The sequence below is a fragment of the Seriola dumerili genome, unplaced genomic scaffold (genome assembly GCF_002260705.1).
Source record: "Seriola dumerili isolate Sdu_G_001 unplaced genomic scaffold, Sdu_1.0 BDQW01000068.1, whole genome shotgun sequence".
Taxonomy (NCBI): domain Eukaryota; kingdom Metazoa; phylum Chordata; class Actinopteri; order Carangiformes; family Carangidae; genus Seriola; species Seriola dumerili.
The window spans coordinates 6,579,243-6,606,349 of NW_019174323.1; the positions used below are offsets into that span (position 1 = coordinate 6,579,243).

The 27,107-nt window shown below is 41.3% G+C and overlaps 2 protein-coding genes across 2 annotated transcripts in view; one reads left to right on the forward strand and one right to left on the reverse strand.

Moving 5' to 3' along the window:
- LOC111220165 (receptor-type tyrosine-protein phosphatase epsilon-like) overlaps positions 1-24,640 on the reverse strand; it is a 54,698-nt gene extending 30,058 nt beyond the window's left edge. Inside the window, exon 1 of the mRNA XM_022743158.1 lies at positions 24,561-24,640. The gene's annotated coding sequence lies outside the window, so the exon portion shown is untranslated. The remainder of the gene's footprint in view (positions 1-24,560) is intronic.
- Positions 24,641-26,041: 1,401 nt separating this feature from the next.
- Positions 26,042-27,107, forward strand: part of clrn3 (clarin 3) — a 3,596-nt gene continuing 2,530 nt past the window's right edge. The window contains exons 1-2 of the mRNA XM_022743379.1: positions 26,042-26,373; positions 26,774-26,959. Of these exons, the coding sequence (XP_022599100.1) occupies positions 26,142-26,373; positions 26,774-26,959 (418 nt within the window). The 5' untranslated portion in view covers positions 26,042-26,141. The remainder of the gene's footprint in view (positions 26,374-26,773; positions 26,960-27,107) is intronic.

The window sequence follows — 27,107 nt, forward strand, 5'->3', positions numbered from 1 at the left end:
GTTTTAGATTTACACCCAAGTTCCTGAAAAGCTCTGCGAGGGAGTGTTTCAAATCATGTATCATCTCAAGCTCATAAATAAATAACACGAGGTCTGACAGCGTGGAATCAGATCAAGCAAACTATTGAATAATAGAAGAACCTTCCTGTAATGCAGCCGAACGCAGAGACAGCATCAGAAGAGAAAACAGCAACACATGAGAGCTGATGATTTGTATGTGTATAATCAAGTTATATCCCTTATGTGGCTGGAACAAGCTGGAGTCCATCTACAAAGGGTCAACACGCGTGCCCTCTCACAGCACTGACTGGGCAGGTTTACTGCTGTCTGTTGCTACGGTGACGGTCCCACCCAGCCAGCGGGCACTGGACACTTGAAAAAAGGTAAGAAAAGAAAGATGTGGAAGGAGAAGAGAAGAAATAAGGTATAACAGGCTTTTTACTTGTCAAAAAGGAGCTTCTCCAGGTTGCGCTCCAAAACATATTTCCTGATCTTCTCTAACCTACAATAGCACAACCATTATCGTGTTTATTTCAGAGTTTATTTGCAGGGGAAACAGGAGCACTGTCAGCGACAGTATGTGGTGAAGGCAGCAGCCTTTCATGACTGTCTACAGCTACGTATCACTTTCTCACAGGCAGATAAAGACAGCGCATGTGAGAAACCACATAAATATGGGTAATGCTCACATAGCCAATATGACTGTTTGACTTGGCAGCCGAAAACATTCGCAGGTAAGTAAAGAAAGAAAAACCAGGCAACAATTTCTGATAGGATACCCTTTATAAAGGCTTATTAAGCTGTGACTGATGGCTTTAATTAGAAACTAATGTTTACTCAAATGGGCCATGGGTCACATGATATATATTACATCATATATACAAAACTGGAAGGGACTCCATAAACATACAGAGAAAAAACAGGAAAAAGATTAAATAAAAGAATGTATGTTGTTTTTTTTCCAACACATGAAGTCTGTAACAGCTACTGTCTAAAATCTGTTTGCAGCAAATAAACACAGGCTGCAAAACCACGCCTGCTTTCAAATTAACATTAATAAGATGAGGTGAAAACTCACCTCACATTCAAAATGAACTAACCTTTTCACAGGAACATAACACATACGGGCAGCGCACAGAAATGACAAATCATCTCTGGCGCTATATCTGATCTCTGCTGACGGGCCAGGTGCTAGGTCTCTGTGTGTGTGTGTGTGTGTGTGTGTGTGTGTGTGTGTGTATCGCAGCATTCATACAAGTAATGTTGTATTTGGGTGAATACTGTCCAACTGTCCAAGCACAACACGTGGACTTCTGCAGGTTTCACCAAAAGTCTCACATAGCTGTTATTTCCCTGACAAGCCCCTAAGCTCAGCTGGGAATACATCGTACCAAGGTGACAAATAGCAGCTCAAAGACAGACAGATATCTGTGTGTGACCTCTATACAAACACACACACAAACACACACACACACACAGACACAGACTTGGCTCTTTGACTCATCCACCTCTCCAGGGTTGTGGTCAATCAGATTAGAGCATCATACTGAGATCTCCAAGTGCACCAACACAAATCCATTTATAGAGATAAGCTTACAGGGCAACTGCTACCACACACACACACACACACACACACACACACACACACACACACACACACTGAACCAGGGTGAGAGAGGGATGTCGCTTCACCCACTGAGCTGCAATTGGGCCCCGGTATCAGCACAACACTGTTTACAAAAGTCCTCTCTGACCTGCTGCTGTGTGTCACTTCCAAAAACACAATGCCTCCAAAAACAAGTTCAGGACCTCGCCCGGGGGGCGGGGGTCACAAGATAAATCTCAGAGGTTGTGCTTTGCTTTTTTTTTTTTTTTTTTCTCATGAAAATTGATTACTGGGTTAACTTTACTTTCTCGAGCCTCTCGTCATTATTAAAAAAAAAAAAAAAAAAAAAAATTCTTTCACAGACACAACTTGTAGACATGCAATATGTGACGAGGGGCTGCACGCGATTGTTAAATTAAACATTTCTCTGTTCCAACAAGGCGCTGAGAGATTCACACTCGGGGAAGACAGAAAAGAGAACATGACTATTTCCTAAATTCTGCGTAATGGAAAATAATAGAATACACAGCAATAAGGTGGTGTTAAATATTCAAAAATAAGGGCTTTAATTAGAATAGAGCAGCAGCAACAGTCTAGCGCTTCCTTTACCAAAGTGCGTGTTAGAGAGAGAAGCGAGGCTCATTGTGATTTATGGTGTTTACAGGCGAAGCTGAAAGGGACAAAATCAGCCCCTAGATGAAAACTGCAGCAGCAGAAATGATAATAAATGGCAATGCAGGAAAACAAATGCATGCCTGTGGACTTTATGCCTCTGTGATCAGATGTGAATAGAGCCACGTCCCTGATGAGCTGTCCACACATTGTGCGCTTAATGTTCCAGAGCGAGAGGACAGGCGGCAACAAGGAGTGCGATTTTTGTTATCTGAGACTCCCCTCGCTTGTCCGCCTCACTTCCGAGCACACCGGTGTATCTTGGCATCCAGGATTGAGTGAGTGGCCCTTAGCCAAAGCAAGCAGGATGTGAATGTGATAATATCATATAGCAGCTCTTCTAAACTTGGCAATCGCCGTTATAATCAAATATCTGGAAATTTCCTAAAGGGCCCAGGCGGGACTAGATCATTTACAGACAGGCTGTGTATGTGACAGGCTACATCAATAGTGTTATTTATTTAGTGGGCAGCTAAATGAAAACCCTGATTTAATACTTACCTGTGGCTCTCCCGGATCAATAACCAATAGAGTGATGGAATAATGCCCTGCAATGTAAAAAATGCCCAAAATCCATCAACAATATGTGTGAAAAACAGCTGCTGAGGCCAAGTGCAATGACTTCCAGATGGTTTTTAAAAATATATATATATGTATGTATGTATGTATGTATATATATATATATATATATATATATATATATAAGCTCCCATGAGCTACATATTTCATACACGTTAACATCATCAGAGCTTGGTGTGAGATTCTATTTTCTGTTGATGGCAGACGTACTGTACAGCAGAATGAGTGTTGGTCCTTCCACCACTTTGGTCCAGACTAAAATATCTCAACCACTATTGGATGGATTGCTATCACATTTGGTACAGGCGTTCATGTCCCCCTCAAGACGAACTGTGATAACTTTGGTCAACCATTAACATTTCATATCGCGCTATCGTCAAGTCAAAATTTTATTTACCTCATACCTGCCAAAATAATGCCGTTCTATAGTTGGGGAATAGGTGCTAACTTCGTTGGTGCTAATTTAATCTAAAAAAACCCCAAAACAATCAATGCTAATATGCTAAATTAAGATGATAAACATTATAACTAATACACATCAACATACTAGCAATGTATTCAGTGTTATCAGTTTACTCTGACACACTGTATATATGCATTTGATTGATTTGTTTTGTAGCCATCTCAGGGGATCTTGTGATTCTAGCCCTTTTGTGTTGCAGCCGGGGGCTACAGTGTAAAGATGTTGTTTATTGTATTGTTTGTTTAATGTCTGATGAAGGTCTGAGTGAAATGTGGTTTCTTTAATCAATAATGTGCTGACAGTGCCTGGGAGTCCACTGCTTTTTATCCCATTCTCCTATGCACCTTGCTTAGATTATATGCTACTTTAGCTGAGCAACAATAAGAAGGATGGTGGGTCTGGACAGCTCATCAGGCCAGGTCTGAGTCTCAGTCCCAAGACCCAGACATGACTTACAGCTGGCCAGAGGCCTTAAGAAATCCTGAGTTCCTTATAACTGCAGCGTGTAAAAACAGACATTATTCAGCCCTCCATCCCACAATCCAATGCACGTCCCCTCAGCGGTGGTGTCTCTCTTCCCTTCCTCCTCTCACATCCTTTCCCAAAGCTTATTCTCCCAGGCGCCTGGGAGCAGCTCAGACAGAATGGGGTTAGGATTAAACAAGTCCCCAGCCGAGGATTCCCTGCAACATTTAAACTCCATGAACCCCACCTGGTAAATATTCATGACAGAGAAACAGTGGTATTCCAAGACAAGTGGCGAGAAACAAGCACATCTCAACACACTGGCAGTTACAAAACCAGTCTCTAACACACACTCAAAAGGCACAAACCCACACATAGAGACTGACATTAATGGGCATGTAAGAAACATGTACACCCACACAAAGGGAAGAGAAAAAAAAAAAAGCTCTGTGGATTTCTCAAGCTATCTGTGTGTATATATCTGGCTACAGCCCAAGGCTACATGTCTTGTCTGTCTGCACAACCTTGTCTGGGAATGGAGATGTTTCACACGTCAGAGAGAAAGCCATGAACGCCTCCACTTCTTTCACAGAGAACTGCCAAAAGTAGGAACTGGAGTGAGAAATCAAACACAAATCAAACTGCGAGGTAATATGTAATGCAAAACTTCAACTCCACTGTCCTTGTAACCATGAATCTGACACCTTTGGCTACTGGTCAGAGAAACGGTTTCTCTCCTCCTCACGTCTCTGTCATTGTATGAAGCTGACTCAGAACACTCGCTGTCCACAAGCAGGAAGAGGAACAGTTTAGATCATATCCTGTGTGTGAGCTGTGGTTAACAGCCAAACATGAAGGGTATAAAATTAGCTGGACTGTGAGAACTAGAAGGGGATAGAGAGTGTGTGTGTGTGTGGGGGGGTGCACTCCTACCCCTGACACATACAAAACAGAGAATCACACAAGGATACAGGAGAGGGAGAGAGTTTCGAACCATAACTGGGACAGCTCTGGGTGCACCGTCTTCCTGTTGAACGTGTGACAACTGACTATACCAACACACATGCCATCGTTTGATCAGCGTTGGCTCAGTTGCGAGGCCTATTAAGCTAGAATAGAGAAGGAAATGGCACACTAAAACTGCATATGTGCAAGCTACGGCTTAGGACATTTATTGTGGGTGTGTCTCACACCCATTATCTAAATATTGGTTTTCTAATATTACTCACTCTGTAATAAACACTGAAAAATACCAGCCCACAGTTGACGAAGACCACTGGCTTAGTGACAAGAGAATAAAAAAAGCTCTGTAGCCTTCACACTATAGAAAAAAAAGAAGAAAAAAAAAGATAAATTATTGGGAGACAACTTTTCTTAATTCCTAGAGAGTTTGGCCTCTCAATTTACAGCAGAAGTCAGTCATTAGTTTAAGAGATCACCTGTCATGAAGTTTGACAGGGGGGCGGTAAGTCTACGGGATCATCAGATTGTTTATAATTCATGCTATGGATGTAGCCACAAGATTTCATTGCAATCCATCACATAGTTGTTGAGATATTTCACTCCGGAGCGAAAGTGTTGACAAGACAGACAGATCGTTGACATTGCAATCCCATAAGCTACGCTGCATATCCTCATAACGTCTGAATCCAAAATGACCCTAAACACTGTTTCGTATCGAAAGAACCCAGATGATGAGAACTTCTCATCTCATGGCGAAAAAATGCTGCAGGAACAGCAGTGAGCAGTAACCCTAACCCTAACCCTAACCCTAACCCTGCATTGTGGACTTAAACTCTAAAATTGAACAGCGAGGTGGTCAGGTGATAGGCAGATAGCATGCCGTAATCATTTACATTAATCTTAAAGTTATCACAACAGCAAAGTTACTTTAAGTGAACTGTGATCTCACTGCTACAGCTCAACAACCCCGGCCGGCCCAGAAGAAAATATGCCCAAGACAGGAAGTAAGAGCTCATAGGAAAGACGTCCCGTAAACTTAAATCAACAGGATATGGATGATTTACAGGGTAACATCTACTGCACTCAGGAGTAGTGACCGGGCAACGCCTGAAATGAAGTTCTGAAACCTTTTCTTCAAAGTCATCACTTCCGCTAATCTACAGGCCTGGCTGCGCACACGAGTAAATACTGTAATCTGGTAATCAGACAGAGGGGAACTTGCACCCCACACCCTGCCCTCCTTCCAGGAAACAGTGATGTAAATACTCTGCTGTACAACCATCTGACATGTAATGTCAAACATAGGCTACTGAGGGCTGCAGCTCGGAGGGCAAATGGATCAGATTTGCTGCACTGGTGGCCGATGCACTGACCACAATTTTCTAAAAATGAAAGTTAAGATGGAATTTCATCTCTTGCCACGGTCGTGCTTGCACGTTCCGCGAACAGGCCGAGAGAAGCGGGTCTTGTTCTTTAGGGCATAGCATTACTGTCTGCCTCACTTCAAACAATATCAAACACAGAATTTCTTCTTGGATCATGAAATTATCCAGGGGCTGAGATTACAGATGCAAAATTGCACGGTGTGTTATTTCAATCCATTTCCTAGCAGTGTTACAGCGACCCATAGGGAACTCATGATTTGAAGAGCCAAGAGGCAAGCACTGCTGTGGTACTCTATCTTTAACAGGTAACAGGAAATTGGCCATTCAGCATATCATCTACAGTCGCTGCTCCAGTCAGCCAACGGACTGATGGATGGCAAGTCACATTCGAGCTGCGACGCCATTGATTTTCTTCTCATAGAACCCTAGACTGCTGATTCAAGATAATGTCACTTTTTTTTTTTTTTTAAAGGCTTCACTGTGATATTGTGGTGATACATTCAGCCCATGAAACTGATATATGAGTTCAGGCGACGTTGACAGGTAAGATTTATTATAAGGGCACTGATTTATTTGTCTGGTCATGTACATTATTTACAGCTTATCGTTAAATGTGTCCATTCATTTCTCCCGCAGTATCAGGCTTTTAAATAAATTATCGAGAAGGCAGCAAAAACTCAAAGCTTTGTGTAAGACTGGATTTCCTGTTGGGGAAATTAAATGTTGTCTTGTGATAAAACAGCCAGAGCTCTGTGAGATACCGTGTAGACAATAAACGTCTATGTCATTTAATGACATTTCACAGTATTTACCACATCACAGTTCATCATGACAGTATAAACTGTGATTGTGTTATTAGCCTCCACTGATCCCAAACGCCAGCGCTCTTCTTACTCTTGTCTGTAAATCAGACTGGAGCTACAGTAAATATCACTGCGCTCAGCTCAGTGATATTCTGTAACCACTGTCCACACAGCTGACCAGAGTTTCCATCAAGCTCACACTAAGTCACAGCTTTCTCTCTCTGCTTTGGCCTTCCACAAGCCTTGACTAGAATCTGAAGATAAGGGACACACACACACACACACACACACACACACACACACACAGACACACACACACACACACACACACACACACACACACACACACACACACACACACACACACACACACACACACACACACACACGGTCAGGATCTGTGTGGCAATACGCTTGAAACAACCCAGTTTGCTTTGTGCAATTTGTTTACACGAAAAGTGAGAAGACGTTGTGTGAAGAATGAAAAAAGAAAACTTGAGAGAGAAGTTCAAATCTAACACACACACACACACACACACACACACTGCAATCTGCATGAAATGGGTGTGCTTGTTTGAAAAAGCTACAAATAGTTACAAAAAACCCAAAAAGTTATGAAGTCCCTATAGTGCTGATGTCAAAGAGGTTGGGGGTGGGGGGATGGGGTGGGGGGGTGGAAGCTCTTCAGTGATTTGGAAAGTATTTTGTTTGTAGCGTACTGGTACAGATAGACAAATATAGTGAATAATACAGTTCATTTTTCATTTCTCTTGTATTTCTTGGGGTCTTCAGAACTGGTTATTCTACTGAGCTATTATTTCATTTACCATTAATTGCTGATTGTGTATCTTGCCTATTGAATTAACATTTGGACTGATGGGACAAGATCTTTTTGGACCATTTACTTATTCTTTCTAGGGTTTGAGGTATTAGGATTTAGGTGTCTTGTGGCTGGATTTGTATTCTGTACATGCAGTGACTGGGCCCCTATTCACAAGCTCCTGCAGCTTTTTTGGATTGTCCCATTTTCACCCATTGTTATTATCATATTTATGCTTTTACTTGTATGCTATTTCTGATGTGTGAAATAAAATGAATGATGATGACGACGGTCTAAATATGTATTCAAGTCATTTTTGAGTATTTTATATCTATATACTTTATATTTATATTCCTCTCTTTCCTCTTCCTGAACACAGCAGTAGTGACATAAATGTATCCAATCACATGGGATTTGGGATAATGTTTTGTCAGATCAGGAAGCATTAATCTGTTCGACATTTTAGTTGAGCCAGGTTAACTTGCAGCATTTATTTATTTAGTTATTTTGTTCCTTTTTTTGCCATTTGTCCTGTATTTGATGGTGACAGTAGACATACAGACGGGAAACATGGGCAGAGAGAAAGAGAAGTGACCATGTTCAGTGCAATCATATGACATACTGTATGTCTTCACCGTTTACCACCCACGATAAAAAGGAAAACTTACTGCTTGTTCAAGTCTCTGACAGGATAAATAGAAAAACAATGTAAATTACAACTGAATTTTTTGCTGTAAAGCAGAGTATGAGTGAGACCATGGTGAGCAGGAAGGAACAGAGTGAAGGTTTAAGCAGCTGAGGCTCCCTGTTCTGCTTCTTAACAGTTACTGACTGTGATGCAGTTTTGTTGTTTGTTGAGCAAAACAGACAAAAAAAAAAAAGCGATCTGGTCATTTTTTGATTATCTACACACTTCAGCATCTCACATTCATTTGTCTGGATCTAGTCTTGGTGCTAGCTCTAGTCCAGCCAGTATCGGTCCTGGCTATCGCTGAAGGGATGAAACGGTTGGGGGCTTGTCAGAGAGTCATGCTACCTGTCACGGGGATTACTGGTGTGGATCACTGGAAAGAGCTGTAAACAAAAGGCCCACGTGCACAGCTCTGAGGAGAGGAGATAAGAAGATGTAGGAGGGGTTTTGATGGAGAGGTAGGGGGGTCGGGAGTGGGGAGGGGGTTACTGATCATTGTGCCAAACTAGCAGCTGTGTGATGGATTTCACACACATCTTCTCGTCCTTCTCCGCATCCCTTTGTGTCCAACAAAGAGCAAAAGAACCCCTCCTGAGTGCACGCAGTAGAGGATCACCATTTTGCCATTCATGTCATTTGCCCTTGCTGCATATCGTGCATGGGTGAGCAAACACACCCCCATGGTCCTTTGGCACGCTCAACACAGGCATGCAATTATTGTTTGTCAGACACACTGGTCTCAGGCAAGAATATTTCCAGGAATGAAAAAAGAAAAAACAAAAAAAAACAAAAAAAAACAAAAAACAAAAAACTGTTCTCATTTGCCATCAGGGAAGCTGGTTGAATTCAGAGTGAATCCACGGATATATCAGACAAATCCAGCTACATGACAGCCCTGAATTGTCTGTGCTGGTATCAGACAAGTGCAGCATCTTGGCTACACAGAACACAAAATCTGAACAGGATATTGCATCCCTCGTGACATAAGCCGTAAGCAGCCCCCTTCATTTTTAGAATCAGTGACATTACACAAGCAAATAACAACAGAGATGCCAAGTCAGCCTCTCCAGAGGGTCAAAAATGTGAGGATTAGACTGTCATTAATACTGAATCTGGATTATACCAATCCTGAGGCAGCTCTACAGCTACAGATTACTTCTATCCCAGCCCCAGCAATGAAAGACAATGGCACTTTTTGTTCCCCCAGAACTGACAGTACCGCACAGTAACAAAGGAAGGACTCATTTCTAATAGGGTCAGGAGTGATTAGACAAGCGGCAGCCCTGGCAGCCCATAGAGGGGCCCAAGATCCCCCAGAATCCCCCAGAATCAGACTGGATTTGTCAGATTACAACCTCACCAACTCCAATTAGCCTATTAGTGTAGTTAGCTGTTGTAAAACTGGCAATAAAGTTTTAACGCTTCGACTTTTGAAGATATTTCATTATAATACGGGTCTGTAGTAAAAACCAGTCAGTATTAACAGCATATACCTTTTCAAGTTACGAGTGGCACCCAGCTGTCTAGACATCTTCACATATCTTGTGATGGCAGCCTATCCATTACGCTGTTGTGAGCACTGTGGTGCTTTTGATGCATAATTTATCAGGCCCCCACCACAAAAAGAAATTACACTGAGACCACTGAATCTGTACCAAATGTAAGCTGAAACACTTCACCACAACTTATTTCTCTACAACTAAAAGTTAAAACTCAAAAGATATACTAAATGGCATGGTGGTTTCCTGCTGTATCTGCCAGTTTTCAAGGATAATTAACAGCGTTTTATCTTTTTTTTTTGCTGTATTATTAACAGTGCCGCACCTGTTTTCCTTTCTTATGGGATTAAAGGAATAGTCTGATAATTTGGGTTTCATTACCGTTCTTACAATAAAACAGGTTATTGTTATTTCAAAGGCAGAAATTCAAAGCAGAGAGAGAGAGAGAGGATCAGTGGGAGTTACCATACACAAGAAGTGAAGACAGGAAAATCTGAAGACTGAGGGGGGTGGAGGGGAAGGGAGGGGAGAGAGACAGAGGGAGAGAGGGAAAGAGAGAGGGTATACAGATCAGCCAGTGTGACCTGTCATTGCCCCACAAAAACAAATGACATCAGAGTAGCTGCCAATCAGCTGACGTGACTCAGAGAGAGGCTGTTAGAAAAACCGCTCACTGCAATCACACCATGGATTAGTCAAATCTCACATAACTCACATCATGTTTTAACATGGAAATTACATCCTGCATTGTGGCCTACAGTAGTGTGTTTGTTTTGAGCAAGCGAACAAGCACAGCCTATTATTCTTCGAGCAAAAAATCTGCCCCTCAGTAAAGTGATTCTACAAAACACCTCAATCTAATTCAATTCCAGTCATATTAAAAGGGAATCAATTTAAAAGGAAAAGTTTAAAAGCAATTACAGTGGCTGGTACGAGTGGCTCTAATGAACGTAATTAGATGCGGCTCTGGTGACAAGGCATAAACCATCACAAACGACATCGCTACAGGCGCTTCCACCGACTGCCATTTCAAAGCCAACAATCTCACCGTGCCCTTATTAACTGGAATCATTGTCTGTCATTAGAGCAAACCATGTTATAAATCTATGGACTGCACCTTACATTACATTAAATATCAGTAATCAACCGGATTCCACTTGAACAATTGCTAAAAACCCCTCCCCTGAACAGCGATTGGCCAATCATTGCTCATCATCTGTAACTAGACACGGCGGGCTTGACATTAGCATGTCTGGCAAACTAGCTTACAAGCTAAACTCACTGCCTGATATTTACCAAACACACCAAGGCAACATCCTCAAAGACTTTATAACAGTAATACTGTAATGCACCATATAAAACTATGAACTATGAACAATAAAGCATATGTATATATATATATATATATATATATATATATGTACATATCATCTGTCTGTCTTGTATAAGTACGTAAGCTAATTATAGCATCCAAACAGGAAAATGCTAGAACAAGCAACAACAAATAGCCTGATTTTAGGTTTTTCCTTGTGTTGACTAGCTCTACACTGCAATACAAGAATAACGCATTATTTCCACGTCTTCTACATGGACCATCAACCGGTGATGATGCTGACTTTTGGCCTGGAACATGTAGCTTCAGCCTCCGTCTTTTAGCATGCTAGAATACAAGTTTAGTGTTAGTTACAGCAGATGAAATCTGCGAGTGAAAGTTGTCATTTCAGACAACAAAACCAGTGGTTACAGACTAGACATGAGAAGCCAAACTTTTCTTTCTTTTCTGAAATCAGGGACCCTATTTTTTATACTCACTACAACTTTCAAGTGGTAAATGTGCCACTGTCATTGTTTAAAAAAAAAAAAATCTGTTTAATGAAGAAAGAAGAATTCAAGACTTGATGCATTTTTTGCAGTGTTTACATACTATAGCCTGACAGCTAGTGTAGATTTAGTTTCATTCTGAACTCAATATTTGCAATATTTGTATACCCTGGATTAGTATAGAATTCATGTACTGAAAGTTCTAAATTTGAATATATGTATGTGAATAAACATGTTTACTGTTTAACATTTAACTCCAATTATTGTAGCTGTAGCTTTTGAAATCAGGAGAGGCACTTCTTCCTCTCGGAGCATCATACACTGGAGAATGTTGACAGAAAATCATTTCAAATCTGCTGAGTATCGAAAGGTCAAAAGCAGAGTGCGCTCCTTCTAATCAACCCACCTACTGTTCCAGAATAACAATCTGAAGGCCTTGTTTACTCATCCATTTCTGTCACAAAGTAGACACAAGCCAATTTTAATGATAAGATATATGCAGTGCTATGGCACTGAAAAGACTGTTAAAGATGCCCCTCTTCGACCCAACATTACATTATCAAAAGTCCTGCACTAGAAAAAAATATATAAAATAATATATTATCTAATTTACTGCATGTTAATTCAGTGTGAGAGAAAGCAGCAGATGAGTTTGGGCAGTGATTGAGTGAGAGCCTCCCCAGAGTGTTTGACATACATGAGGTTGTCCCAAGATGAAAAGCTACAGAGATCTGTATCAGACAAAATACTTAATGTTTTGTAATGAGGGCCCACACAGTAAAATGCTGAGCTGCATATTAACCAGGAAAATGCATGAAGAAGCGGGACATTGGGATGCACTGGATGACTTTGGAGAATCCCAGGTCTGTCTGGGAGGCAGCGAGATAAAAAGAGCTGAAATAAGCACTCGACAAAGCAAAAATGGTTTGGCTTCATCATAAGACAAAGTGTTTTATTCTCCTTAAACATTGCTGTGATACTAACAACTGTTTCCCTTTTTCCTATTCTTATTTTTTCAGTTAATCAATTAGAGGTTTGGTCTATGTTCGAAAATGAGCCAGTTTTGATGTGTGATCAGTGGTCCAAAACCCAGAGATTCAATGTACAGGTCTATAAAATTAAAGCAGCAAACTCCTCACAATTAAGAAGCTAGCACATATTTTTGCTTGATAAATGACATGAAAAAATTAATTGATTATTGATTGTTGTTAAATACGTTTTGCAACTATTCAACCAATCGTTTGAGCAATGCAATAATTCATGCTACGATTTATCAGCTCAAGGGTAAATGCTGTAAATAAAAAGCTGGGGACGGAGATTATGTGGGGTTTCCCACTCGTCTACCCCCCCCCCCCCCCCCCCCCCCCCCCCCCCCACAAAAATAAAATTAAACCCAACCAAATTAGTTCAGAACCCAAATGTCATCATTCTGGCACACCCATCACCCGTCATCATGTCTGAGAAAAACGCTGTGTGCTTTAAGAGATCCCAGAAGCAGGCACCCCCTTTCCACCATCGCCCCAGCAGGATCTGAAGGAAACCTAATTGGACACATGCAAATAAAAGATGTTTTAAAAATTCCTCTTCATCATGGGGGGGATGTATTTTGGCACCAGCAACCAAAGCTCCCTGTGTTTAAAGTCTCCCAGTTGTGCTTGTGGTTGTAGTCTGAACTGAAATATACACCCACCCCCCTTTTTCACTCCCTCTTCCCTCGTTCTCTTCATTTCCCCTCCACAGCTTACACCCAACCCCCGCCCCCCTCCTGTGTATTTCTACAATAACCATTTACAGGCACAGGAATGCAGGGTGAAATGCGTAGCCTGGACCATGTAGGATTTTATATCATACTTCACACTGATATGATAGTAACAACATGGGTGGGGTATAGCTATAAAAACAACCCTCTGCTTCACCTCTCCCATATTTTTGGAGCTCATGGAAAATGACAGCCACGGTGGCAGCTAGTGGTATCAAGCTACCGCCGACAAACTAATGAAAACAATCAAGCAGAGCGGCGGGAGCTCTGGCTGTTTATGGGACAAAAGTGCACAGCGCTGAAGGACCCACTGCTCCCTGCTGCAGCCACACAGGATGAGCAGTGAGCAGCTCCAGCTGAACATGATGAAAATGGACTCCAACTAGTCTACACTAATGAGTTTTTGCCATGAGACTAGAGGCATCTTTCTGGCTAACTAAGCGGCTAACTAGTCCCCTGCTGTGGCCCAGCTGTTGGACGTGATACTACAGTAATGAACTGGTACCAGTACAGAGCCTTGTATTTATTTCCTGTTGTACTTCAGCCTACTTGGACAGGCATCACTGATGGCTCAGAGCACTGTGTCCACGTGTCGGATTTATTTTAAAAATGCTGCCTAGTGCACAAAAGACTGAACATTTGCTTCAAATCAAATACAACACAGCAACACAAAGCAGGTCTCTGTTTGGCGTCAAAATCCCACCAAGCTGTGCCTCTTAACAGAGCCAGCAGCCATGCCATCTACTGCCTGCCTCCTCGTCTTAAACTAGTTCATCCCAAGCGGTCATAAAAGACTGCAAATGAGGGAGTGTCTTAGTGTGTTCAGAGAGCAAGGCGTTTTCCCCCTCCAGGGAAAACCGATCTGATGATCAAATCCTTTCCTGTCTCCTTGTTGAGCCCCTCTCTGCAGCAAACAGAGGCTGATTTTTTTCATGTCATGTCAGCCATGTGTCACACTCTGCTGCCCAAATGGCTTTGATAAAAAAGGCCAGAATATGTGCAGCCCGGAGAGATTACACTTGCAAAGGTAAACAAGGAAATGTGGAACTAATCGCAGACAAATTCCATATGTATTTTTTTGGGAAGCCACATTCTGTGCACCAAGGCCAATCAGCTGATACAGCACTATACCATAACAAAGTGATGGTACATACCATGCATTTCACTTGTTTGACAATATTCTATAAACCACGAAGATGCATCAGCAGAGCAGGAAGTGGTGAGATTTCTAAATAAGAACACGGATACACAAATGAGGCCATCCAGTGTGGCTGTTTTCTAAAGCGCCAGTGTAATTTCCAGCAGGATAACAAATTAGTCATTGTGCAAAAGACACACCACACGGAGAAGCCCCACGGGGAACACAGACTCCCAGCATTAAAAATACATATCCCATAATGTATATTTGTTTTCTGTTAAAGCTCCAGATGCCGGGAGAGTGAAAGAGCGGAGGAAGAGGGTTTTGAACAATTCATAGTTCACCAGCCGTAAAATAGACGTTTTTGTGTGAAGAGCCACCCACTGCACTGGGCTGGGCCTACAAGAGAAACTCTGTGATATTCATGGCCATGGGACACATCATTATTATGATTACCCTGATCTCCAGCCTCATTTGCCTCCATGTCTTGGCTCTCTAGGAGCAGCAGAGAAAAACACTCAGGGTATTTTGCGATGGCTGCCTGTGATCCCTGCTCCTTGTTATCCATCACACATCTGTCTCACTGTACGAGGTGCTCTGAAACAGGGAGGCCCCGAGGACGAGTGGGCGGATATAGGACAAATTAGGCTGTTAACACATGTTGCTTGTTTATTACAACTAGCACTATATCCTCAAGACTTGTGGTGCATTAATGAAAGAGGTCATTAACAGCTCCGGAGTAAATCACAGCTACATTTTGGACTTGGTTATGACTTATTTTTAATAGTGTGATCCTCCTTTGAGAGTGATGCCTTTGTCTTCCCTCCATTTGATGCATCAAGTCAACAGATTTTCTTCAGAATAAAACAAATAGTGTGTTTATAGTGTGTTGTTTAGTTTTTATACCACAGCCTATGAGCTTTTTTATGATACACTATGGCCTAAACAATCTCACATCAATAGATCCTAAAACTTTAAAGTCAAGCTGAATGATTACTCAATTAGCAGATTAGTTGAATGAAAGAAAATAAAGACTGTTGGTCGGACATTAATAACATTACAGACAAGGCAATTTATTGAGAATTTATCAATCAAAAGATTAAAGGTCTTTCTGCTTATAAAGCTTATATATATATATATATATATATATATATGTATTCTATATTAATACTGTGAAAGTATCGCGCTCACTCCACAGAGAAATGCACACAGCCTGTATACAGAAACTGTGCTTAAAACAAGCCTTCAGGACTACTGTAACTTTGTGATGTCACAACAAAGCAGTCACCGCTCTCAGCCATGCCCCAAACCCGGCCACCTGGACCCACCATCCAACCTTGCAGGATTTGGTTTCTCCAAGTGTTTATCTAAAATCTGCTATATTATTGTTCAATCACTAAGAAAACAGTCAGCCAATCAGAAGAGATGCTCAGAGCCGGAGAAGCGTAAAATATGGGCCCTTTAATTGATAATATACAATGTAAACAAATTTTCCCTGCCAGTAGAGCACAAAAACCTTAAAAAAGGTAAAAAAACAAACTGTGAAGCCAAAATTGGAAGGAAATGTTTATATAATATTCAATAAACATGTTTTTTTTAAATAAAAACTGTCAATAATGATTTCTACATATATGGCATTGTTATCCAATTACTAGTTCTCACTTCTGTATAAAACACCAAAGAGCTCTTCATGGCTGAATCTGTACTGGCATCAAAACAGACTCTAATTATGATAAACACATGTCCCATCATTGTAAGTGAATGGTGTGGATCTGGCATTGTCTCTGGCTGAGCACAAAAAAAGGGGCTTTGGCAGTGTTTAGACGAGTGTTATTGTCAACAGTGAGCTTTCCCAGTGGGAAAACATATTGTATGACCAAATGCTACGATGATTAGCAACATACAGTGCAGTGCAGCATAATTTTGTTGATAAGCATGAAAACGAGCATGAAGTAGATAGCGGAAATGTTTCACAGCACTTATAGATTAGATTAGATGAGATCTCCACAGCTGAAGGTTACTGTGACAAAGTCATGCATTTCCTTATATACCAGGCTTATCGTATTCTCAAGCTCAAAATTATTATTGACACCTTCTCCAATTGGTGATTCATTTGCTGATGGAAAATGTGCTAAGTAATGCCTTTAGCAGGTATAATATTGACAATGGCCCCCATATTAGTTTAGCATGCTAGCATGATAACATTTGCTATATAGCATAAAACACAAAGTAGGCTACAGCTGAGGCTATGGGAATGCATTTAGTTTTTGCAGGTATCTGACCATTAAATTTTGACCTAATTATGGCGTTAGAGTAAAAGCAAAGTCAACCTCATGGTGCCACTAGATGAAAAGAGTGTTCATGTGGACCATGAACGTTTGTCCAAAATTTCATCCGATAGTTGTTCAAGTATTTCAGTCTCGGTGGTGGACCAAACAACAGACTGACACTGCCATTGCTAGAGCCATGTGGCAGACATGGCTAGTAAAAACCAATATCAGCCAATATAATGTTATCAGATTTCCCCTCAAAAATCAATACAAGTATCACACACACATTACAAGAGCCCTTCATACTTAAAACCCGTCTGTGTATCTGTTGGGCTATACTTAAACCTGCATTTATTTCTATTGGCTTTTACCACCAGTAGTTCTTTCCAAACCAGCAGCCAGACAGAAATCTGAGAAAGCCAAGTATCATATGTAAAAGCTGACAAGCCTTGCATCACCATTATTCCTGTGTCTCTATTAGTGTTTGCATTTCATTTTATCCAAACCACATCCTCTCTCCTTTTAAATCACACAAATAGTTGTATGATACCATCGCATAACAACCGCTGAAATTACATCCTTAAACACAGACAGGGATTCAATAACATGAAGCATGTTCAAGGTTCCAACATGCTGCCTTTAACCTTGGTCATTTATATCATCCAGCGCAGCTCTGATTATCATCCCATACATTACTGCTTTCTGGTGCTCGCCTGAGCCATACATACCAATTAGCATGCAGGGCATGTCAGCTAACCCCTGACTGAGGGCTCACTGCCGCATCTAACTGCACTCATTCAGACGCATTCATCACAGTGAAAAAAAGAAAAAAGAAAAAAAGAAGAGGCGCCTCCACACTATAAAGCTTCCCCAAAGAGTCAGAAGTTAAAAGGTGCCTTTAATGAAATATCTGCCCTCTCAGGTCACGTCACATCCTTTTCAGCTCAACACAAAAAGTGACAACCCAGACACTGAACTAATGCTTGTCACTGTCACTGCAGGCCTTTGCGATGTGATCAGCGCACTTGTAATTACCACAAGTCTCGGGAATACTGATGTTAAAAGGAACCTTGGAGCCGAGAGTTTGAATGAATAAAATAAGACTCCTTTTGTACGCAGTGAATCTACAAATAACAGATGGTGTGTTAAAAGTGCTGCTCTGCATTTATTTGACGTTATGATCAAATAAAATGAGCGTTCCTTTTAAATTACCCTATTGCACTTGTGTGAAAATGTTTATTGATGGTTTCCCAGTATTTTCAAACTGCATCATGTTACTGAAAACACATTGTATATATATATATATATATATATATACAGTATATATATCGAAGGACTGATATGATGATCACAAACAACTCCCTGTGTAGCAGCCTTGGAAGAATGAATAGGAAATGGCCTGCTTTAGTAAGCATCCATTATTCATTAAGTACTGTACTCATCCATGTCAACAACCTCAGTAGTGACACAGCCAAACATATCTCTCTCTCTCTCTCTCTCTCTCTCTCTCTCTCTCTGCTTTCATCCCATCTCTATACGATCATCGGCCAAACACTTAAGAGCCTGTAAACTTCATCTTTTACAATCCAGCTGTATTTGATGTCAGACTTTGATCCGACATTAACGTCCCAGTGAAGACAGGAGCATTTTTATAAAGGTGAACAAAAAAAAATCATTACATGTGCTGATATTTTACGTAGAGAAAAAAAAAAAAAAAAAAAGATCTGACATTCAATGCAGAGACATTCAATGCAGAGGCTGATAAGAGAAGTCACAAGACTGCAGGAGACAATGATGCATCTGCAGCCAGGCTTCACAGTTTAAGGTGCTACAGAAATGAGAGGAGATAATCACTCTTTCTATATGCACCGTCGCCATGTGAGACACATCCATGCCTGCTGCTTTTGGAGTCAATTAAAAGCCACTTTACATGTCTGTGTGCAAGAGGGAACATTTCAATAGTTCAATACTGTTTTAGAGGCTTATTTTAGAGGGACATTAACCAACTTAGTAAATGCCTAGTGCGAGTGTTAGGAAACATCAGTAATTCCAACACATATACATCATCAGTTTCACAGTGTCTGCATTCTCTTTTATCTCCAGAGACATTATGCATTTTCATAAATATCAAGCTATCTAGGAATGTGTGGGTGTGATGTCTAATGTGCATATAAAATGACTGCATCTCACACTCACATCAAAACATACAGCCCTCAAAGAAATCAACAACACCAGAATCTTTTTTCTTCCCGCCTGTCAAAGCTATATTATGTTCCCTGCCACTGGGTTGAATAGAAAACCTAATATTTGTTTTTCCTAGTCGCTAATTCAGATAAAACGAAAGCGGACTGAAACATGTTTTGGGAGATGTTTGCTTTCACTTCAGTTAAAATCAGGCCACATAGCAAAGGGAGTTAAGCTCTTCTGGGCTCCACCCTGTTTTTCCCTGAGCAGGTCACCAAATTAGGTTGCCATATTTCAGCCTTTAAAAAAAAAATTTAATTAAATAAATAAATCAAATCTCAATTCAATAAAAGTTTTTATGTTACAATCACATCTCTCAACACACTTTTTTTTTTTTTTTTTTTTTAATTTCTACAACATGAAACGCAGACAAAAACATACTCATCTAACATGGTTTAAACAATGTATTTTCGCCCCTTTGAGGCCCATAAAACAGCTGCAAGGTCACCAGCTCAATGTCCCAAATCTTGTCATCTCAGAGCTTTGTGGTCTACTTTGTAATGTGCTCATGTAGCAACTGACAGAAATACAATAGAGAAAGTATGTGTTGCCTGCAGGGTGGGAATACACCCATATTACTACTGGGCAGCCATTGTGGCGTGACATCATGTAGTATTTCCCTGGGCTATATTCTCTTATTCAAACCAGGAGGGCTCAACCTAATGGTTCCCAAACTGGAGATCGGGAACTCCTAAGAATGCCCTAGTCTGTTGCACAAAATCATGTTATATTTTTTCTGACTTTTTTCTTATTCTCCAGCTGTCTGGACAATTTTACCTCTTCAGGCGTCCGGAGACAGAAAAAATAAGAATAAAAATAAAATTACTCTTTGGCTGAAATGCTCACGATCTGGGGCCACGCTACGACCGCAGTCCATGATGAGGGGTCGCAAGCAGACACTGCTTCATTTAACAGGGGTCGCAAGCATTTTCTTTCCCTGTCATCCCCTGGATATAAATGTACCACAGCAGGCTAACAACAATTGTTTTGATTATATATTATTTTTCCAATTATTTTCTTAAGTAATCAGTTAATCAAGAGGAGAGTGAAAAATGCTCCATGAGTTCAAACCCCCAAATATTCAACTTACTATCATGTGAGACAAAGAAAAGCAGCTACTAAGCAACTAATCATTGCAGATCCAGTTGATAGCTCAGTCACTATAACAACTATTAGAACAGACAGGTGGTACTTGTGGGACTTCAGGGGTTGTAGCACTATTTGGAAACGACAGATTGATTTAATTTTAACTTCTCAAAAGATTCCCTCTCCCTCTCTCTCTCGTGTCTCATGTGCTCGGCCTCACAGTTATCTCAGAGGAACTCACAATGCCTCCTTTGAACAGATGGTGGGTGAGCTCTGACGCATCTGAAAAGGGAGAACCTTGATCTCTGTCCAGCTGTTTCAACGCCGCAGTGATCCAGCTGAGTCTTAAACACAGCTGATAGTAAACAAACACAAATCTGCTCGGCTTCAGTTTGTGCACTTCTCAATCGCAAGCCACAGTGGCGGTGGCTCACTTGCCCTCAGCCGCGAGCGGTAACAGCCGTGCTGGCCCAGGGTGTTAACACAGATATTTAATACAGCCCTCCTCTGATGGGGACGCACCCTCTCTGTGTCACCGAGGTCCCACCTCTGGTGAGGCTATAGGGTTTTTCCGGATCCTACCAAATTCCTGTGGGCAGGAAGCAATACCCACGTTCACATGCTCTCTTTCTATTCACTATCACAGCTCACACTTTTTTAATGGTCCCATATTTGACACTGTTTTATTTTAAGTTTTTGATATCCATAAGAAGATATACAATATTTGTGGTTTCAAGAACCAAAAACCATCTCAATGTAGTTTTACATCTCCTCTCTCAGGCTTCTCTCTGGAGCTCTAGTAACAACAGGTTGGTGATCCAATCAGAAGAGAGGAGGCTCAGAGCCTCTTTTCTGACTGGCTGACTGAATGATCGACCGACTGTCTGAGTGATCTAATAAAAAAATGTAGCAGATTTCAGGTAAACACTCAGAGAAACCAAATCCTGCAAGGTTGCATGGTGGGTGTGGGTGGGCTGGGCTTGGGGCATGGCTGAGAGCGGTTGTGACAAAGTTAAGGAAGTCCTGACGGCTCATTTTAAGGCTCACTTTCTGATTACAGGCTATATGCATTTCTCTGTGGACTGAGCGCTTTGATACTCAGTATAATATAGAACCTGGACCTGCTTTATAATAAAAAAAATTAAAAAAAAAGAGACATGTAAATCTCCCTTTATACAATATTGGACCTTTAAATACATTGTCACATATAATATAAGCTGTATATTGCCCCCAACAACCTCCCCCTTGTTTTTTTTTTTTTTTTTTAAATTCCATTGCCTAGTTAAATGAGGGTTACATTTTTATCTCCTCACTGCATGACTTCTAGTGTGTTTTATCATCACTAAATCATTTAAGCATGATGCCAAAATCCAAAGGCAGACTGCAGGGTTTGCATTCTGTACCACTTGCCGCAAGCACAAACAAGCCTATGGTTGCAACATACTGCAGCTTAATGTGCTTTAGCAAGCTTCCACTAAGGCAAGCAGAAAAATAACAGGTTGGATACAAATGCTGTTTGTATCAAAAAGGAAGATCTTACTACGACAATTCCCATGCCTAATTCATGAGCACTTCTCCAAGTCTGGCTATAGCCGTTTCTGCCGGCAAATATCTGACAAGTTCTGGGTCAGACCGGGCTCATCCCTAATTGTCATGACTTTATACCAATTAGTTCCTTCTCTGCCTATTTGAGGAAAAAAAAAAAAAAAATGAAGAAGCATACCTTCAAGCAGAGTGTAGTTAATGTGTCTGCAGCCTCAGAGAGAGTGCGGCGCAGCGTGCAGTCTCGCCCTGGCAGCTCAAAGTTAGAATCAGAGTGTTTCCAAGACTTAGCGAGAGGTGGCAGAGAGATAGAGGGTGGGCGAGTGGCGGGGATTAACTCCAGGGCTGGAAATTTTGAGGTTTATACCCGGCAAGCTGTGTAGCTCCAGGTATACGCAACTCGCTCCTCTCCACCTCGCTGTGGATTTCATTAATCACCACATCTGTTCATTTCAGCACAGCACACCCACGCTCAAATAACATGCACTTCACAAGCGTTCCAGTATACCATTTTACAGTCCTAACTGGAGCTGGGGGAAAAAAAAGGACGTGAACATCTTGGCAGTGTGTTCAACTGCAATTCAGTGGAGGTTGAAAATAGCTACTGCAATCATAAACCTGTTGAGTATCTGCACACTAGCACAAACAACCTACCTGCTCACCCTTATTTCTTTAATAATTTACATCTCCCAGTGAAATATTTCATTGCACATGATATACATAGTTAATATTGTCACAGCTGAGACTTGAGCCAGTTTATAGCAGGGATTAAACTTACACCCGTGCAGGTTCCCTCTTTCTTTTTTTTCCCCAGCAAGAACAAAAGCAGAATTTAACTGGATTCACAGACATGAATAGTGGGGAGATAAAAGCCGAATCAATCTGCCAAAAGCACTCATCAGACATCAGTCAAATGTTATTGCTTCCTGCCATTTGTCTTGGCGAGCTACTGACTGTTTATTTCATTGCATCCTCATTAGCTTCTGCCAAGGCGATTGCCTATTCTTCCTGGGGTCCACACAGCGGAGTTGAAACGGAGCCCAAAATGAAATGTCAATGCGAAAAATACAAGAGAAAAGGTAAAGACAGTAGAATAGGATGTAGCGTATGGCTGCTATACATAAAGAATGAGTTAAATGAAGACAGATGTGTTAAGATAAAGCTGGTAAATGCAGGAATAAAAAGACAATTCAGTCTTTTTTTTAACTGGTTTCTAAAAAAAAAAAAAAAAAAGTTATCAATAGTTGATTGTCGGTTGAATTCTGGGAGTTGATTACAGCCAATAAAAGCTGTGTTTTTTTTGTTTTTTTTTTTAAGAGGTCAGTCACAAGCTCAGGAAAAACAAAAACAAAATAAACAGCTGACCCTTGCTCACTTGCTCTGAGAATTCAAGTTGAGCTGAAAACAGGTCAGGTGTCTGTGAGGACGTTGAAGATGAGCTAACAGTAATTTCTTATTTGCGGGAGACACAAGTTAAACAAGTTAAAGAACAATCTTCTTCCCTCATTTGTTCATTATGGAGGCAGCCTGGCTCAGGCTGAAATACTTGTCACCTGTCAGGTTGACTACTAGATTTATTTGCAGTAATTTAGCAGCGTCTCTCTGACAGTAATGGACTTAGCTCGTTGTCCAGCCATGTTGCCATGTTATGGCCCAAAGTACAGTGACAGCACAGTGTTTAACCACCAGGATCTGTCAGCACTGGTCCTATAGGGACCAAGTGATGAAAAGGAAGAGGAAGCAGACTAATTCTCAATGTGAAACTGTGTGAGAATGATGTCTAAATTAAAATCTTATCAGGGGTATAGGTTGTCAAAGGCCATTCTTTTGTTAATGGTCAGTGGAGCATAATCTCAGCGGTGCCTTGGTTCATTTAACTTTTCATTTCCATGGTCTGATTAGATAAATGTCAGACCTGTGGTGCAGCAATTCATCTCCCCTTCTCTCTACCCTGCACCCCTGCTATAGAAAATCTGCTCCAGGGATGCTGATCTGTCCCTGACCCTGACCTCTGACCTTTTCCCAGGCAGAGAGACCTTCCCCTTGGGGATTAATGTTACATCCAGTGATTATTCCACAGCAAAATTTATTCTGCAGCCATCAACAAATCTCAAACAAGTGTCAAATCTAAAGACATAACTAACCCCCCCCCCCCTCCGGCGGGATTTTTCAAATTATCCCCGAGAGGGAGTCCCTCTACAGTACAACCAGTCTCAGCAGATCCATCCATGATATCTGAAGTAAAAAACCCTCTGTTCACCGACATGTTGAAACTGGCTCAGCCGACACAGACAAGCAGTCAGCTCCCGAATATAAAAAGAACAGAACGATGATTGTACTGAGATAAATGAAAAACAACAAAACAGACAAACGAGGGGGAAATAAAAACCGAAAGGGGAGATGAGGACAAAAAAAAAAAACTCCAAAACGCTTGTTCCATTAACCCACATTGACGCACCGGAGGTTGGCTCAAGTCGCGGCAGGTTGTCAAACGAAGAGCTCCCACAATCTGAGCACACGATGAAACACCGCGGAGATCACAATCACTGCCACATCAGGGGCTGAACGCGCACCTGAAATGGACGTTTCAGTCAAGACAAACACCCGTGCGCTGCTCTGCGTAACGGACAGGTAACGCGGCGCCGTGTGAGAACGGGGGAGGGGGGGCAGCAAACCTGACATTTTCCCCGCTCGACAAATGAGTGTCAGCGGGCAAAAGACGCTGTGGTGGGGTAAAGTAATCTTATCACTCACCTCGGTGGCCTCGACGTGGAGTCCTGAGCGTAGATTGTCTTGGAAAAGGCGAGGCGATGCTTCAGCGCTGCCGCCTGTCACCGGGAAGGAGGAGTTTGTGTTTACTCCAACATAACAGAGCGCACGCACACACACACACACTCACATACACATACACATGGATCCTCTTCCTGGTTGGCGAAGAGAGGGAGCCACAGTCTGGCCACAAGCTTCATTACAACACGTGTGCTTCTTTAACGATTTAATTAACCTGGAGGCATCCGCTGTGTCCCAGTCACTCCAGATATGGTTTGTTATTAGCATTGTTCCATTGAATCCATGTTAAGACAAAAAATAAATAAAAACTCGAGCTGACTGGAGTGAATGAATGAATGACTTTGTGATTTTAAGAGAAAAATCCCCTAAACTGCTTATTTATTACTCTTACTATTGTTACTGGCACTATATAAACCAATATTCACAATATATGTAGATTAGGACATTTTAAGTATTTAATTTGAATTTTAATAATATATAATAAATATTGAATATTTATATTATTATTTCAAATAGACGTTAAATTCTTATTTAAACATGTTCTGTAGGAGGAAGGTTATAATGTTAATCAGATGAGAAAATGAGTTGTATGACCTCTGTATTTTATTGTAAATTTACCTCTGTAATGTCATGTAATAAGGAAATATATTAAAATTATATGAGAGAACAGAAATCACTGCTGCTGAAATCATGATCTTTTTTCTAACTTTAACTAAACTCAGTTTAAACAGGATCAGTGGAAAAAAATGTTGCTAAATCATAAACAGATCACTTCTTGTCTGCCATCAGCAGGAACTCCTGAAGCTCCACTAGGTGCTGAAAAATAGTTCCACTCTTCCTGTCTTGTCTCGTAAAGCAGCTTTATTTTTTATCGTAAACCAACAACATCACACAACATCCCTATCATGAGCCAAACATGTCATTGTGTCTTCTGTAAAGTGATACCAACCCCTATCCCGGCTTTAGTGCTTCATTGATACATGTGACCAGATGATATCATTCCTCTTCCCGAAACTTTTTCTTTTTTTAGTGAAACCTGTTAATAATTAATCTGCATTATGTTTTATGACCCCACAGTTTCGAGAAGAGGACTTTGAATCCAGAACATCGTCAAATATGTGCGTAGAGACTGAACCACAGGAACTGGAGTTATTAAAAGTGTCTTCGACATGTTCTGAAGTTGCTTTGTTCAGTATCCACTGTTAGTACTGGCCCTTCAGAGAAGATTTCACCAACCCTCACTATACATCCAGACATGTATGAGTTTCTTTTGCTGACTCAGGTCTCATGTTTAACCTGTTGGTGAAATCTGGTCCCTACCATGACAACCAGCCCTGCCTGTTCCTTTGGAACCAAAGGTCACAGTCATAATCAACAGATTTTATGACCACCAGTCCACCTTTCACTCCTCCCAGGTAGGTAAGTCATACACAGAATCTTTAGAGCATCAGAGGGTCCTAATCTGCTTCTGAGGCTTCGTAAGAGCTTTAGAGAAGTCTACGCTTGGGATTTACATTGAACCAGTGCCTCTGGGATACAGCGATAATGCCTTCCACTACCAAGACTCTATATTTCACGTCCTGCGCGCTGGTCACTGCCATATCTGTGGGGCTGATGGGATACAGCATGTCAACACAGTGGGCTAAGATGACCATGGAGTGCGCGAGAGGAGGAAGTGGCTTCTTCAATGGAACTGCTATAATCACTCTGGAGCTCTTCAGTGGGAATTTGAACAGATCCTTTTGCCCCTTGTTTGGGAGCATTGATACATTTGAAGGTAACTGTCCGAGGCTCTCGAAGGGCCAGCTCACCCAGATCACAAGATACTTTCTCACTCACATACAGTACATATCCGTCTCTGAGATTTCCTGCCTTCAACAAACACCAGCACTGTAAAATGACATTTAAATAATTCTACAGCAGCAGAAACAGTGTCCCTGTTACTTTGAATATTTCAAAAAAAACATCCTGTCAGGCACCATGTCTTTTGTTAAAATGGTTGACTTGACCCTACCTACACCAGTGCTGCATATTACACGTGACTGGATAACATCTTCAAATTACCAGCCTGTAATCATAGTTGTATAATGCCTTGAAGATATTTAATAATGTTCTTGTGGTGTGTGTATGTGTGTGTGTGTGTGTGTGTGTGTGTGTGTGTGTGTGTGTGTGTGTAGTGATTCCTAAATTGACAGAAACAGGAGTCACCCCGGTAGTCCTGTACGCTTTGGTGGTGTGCCTGTTGGCCCTGTGTCTGCTGTTCTCTGTTTGCAGCATCCTTATCTCCCTCTACAACAGCGTCAGTAACCCTTATGAGACCTACATGGGTCCTGCTGGAGTCTACGCCTGCAGCTCGGTCAGCGGTAAGTGACACATATGTTGCGGCACAAAGCATCCGGGAGAAACTGGGAGAGGTGGAATCGTCAGAAAGAAATAAAGCACGAAATCACATTTAAATGGAGTTTGTGTTACAATTTGTGACAGTACTAACCTTTTTTTTTTTTTTTTTTT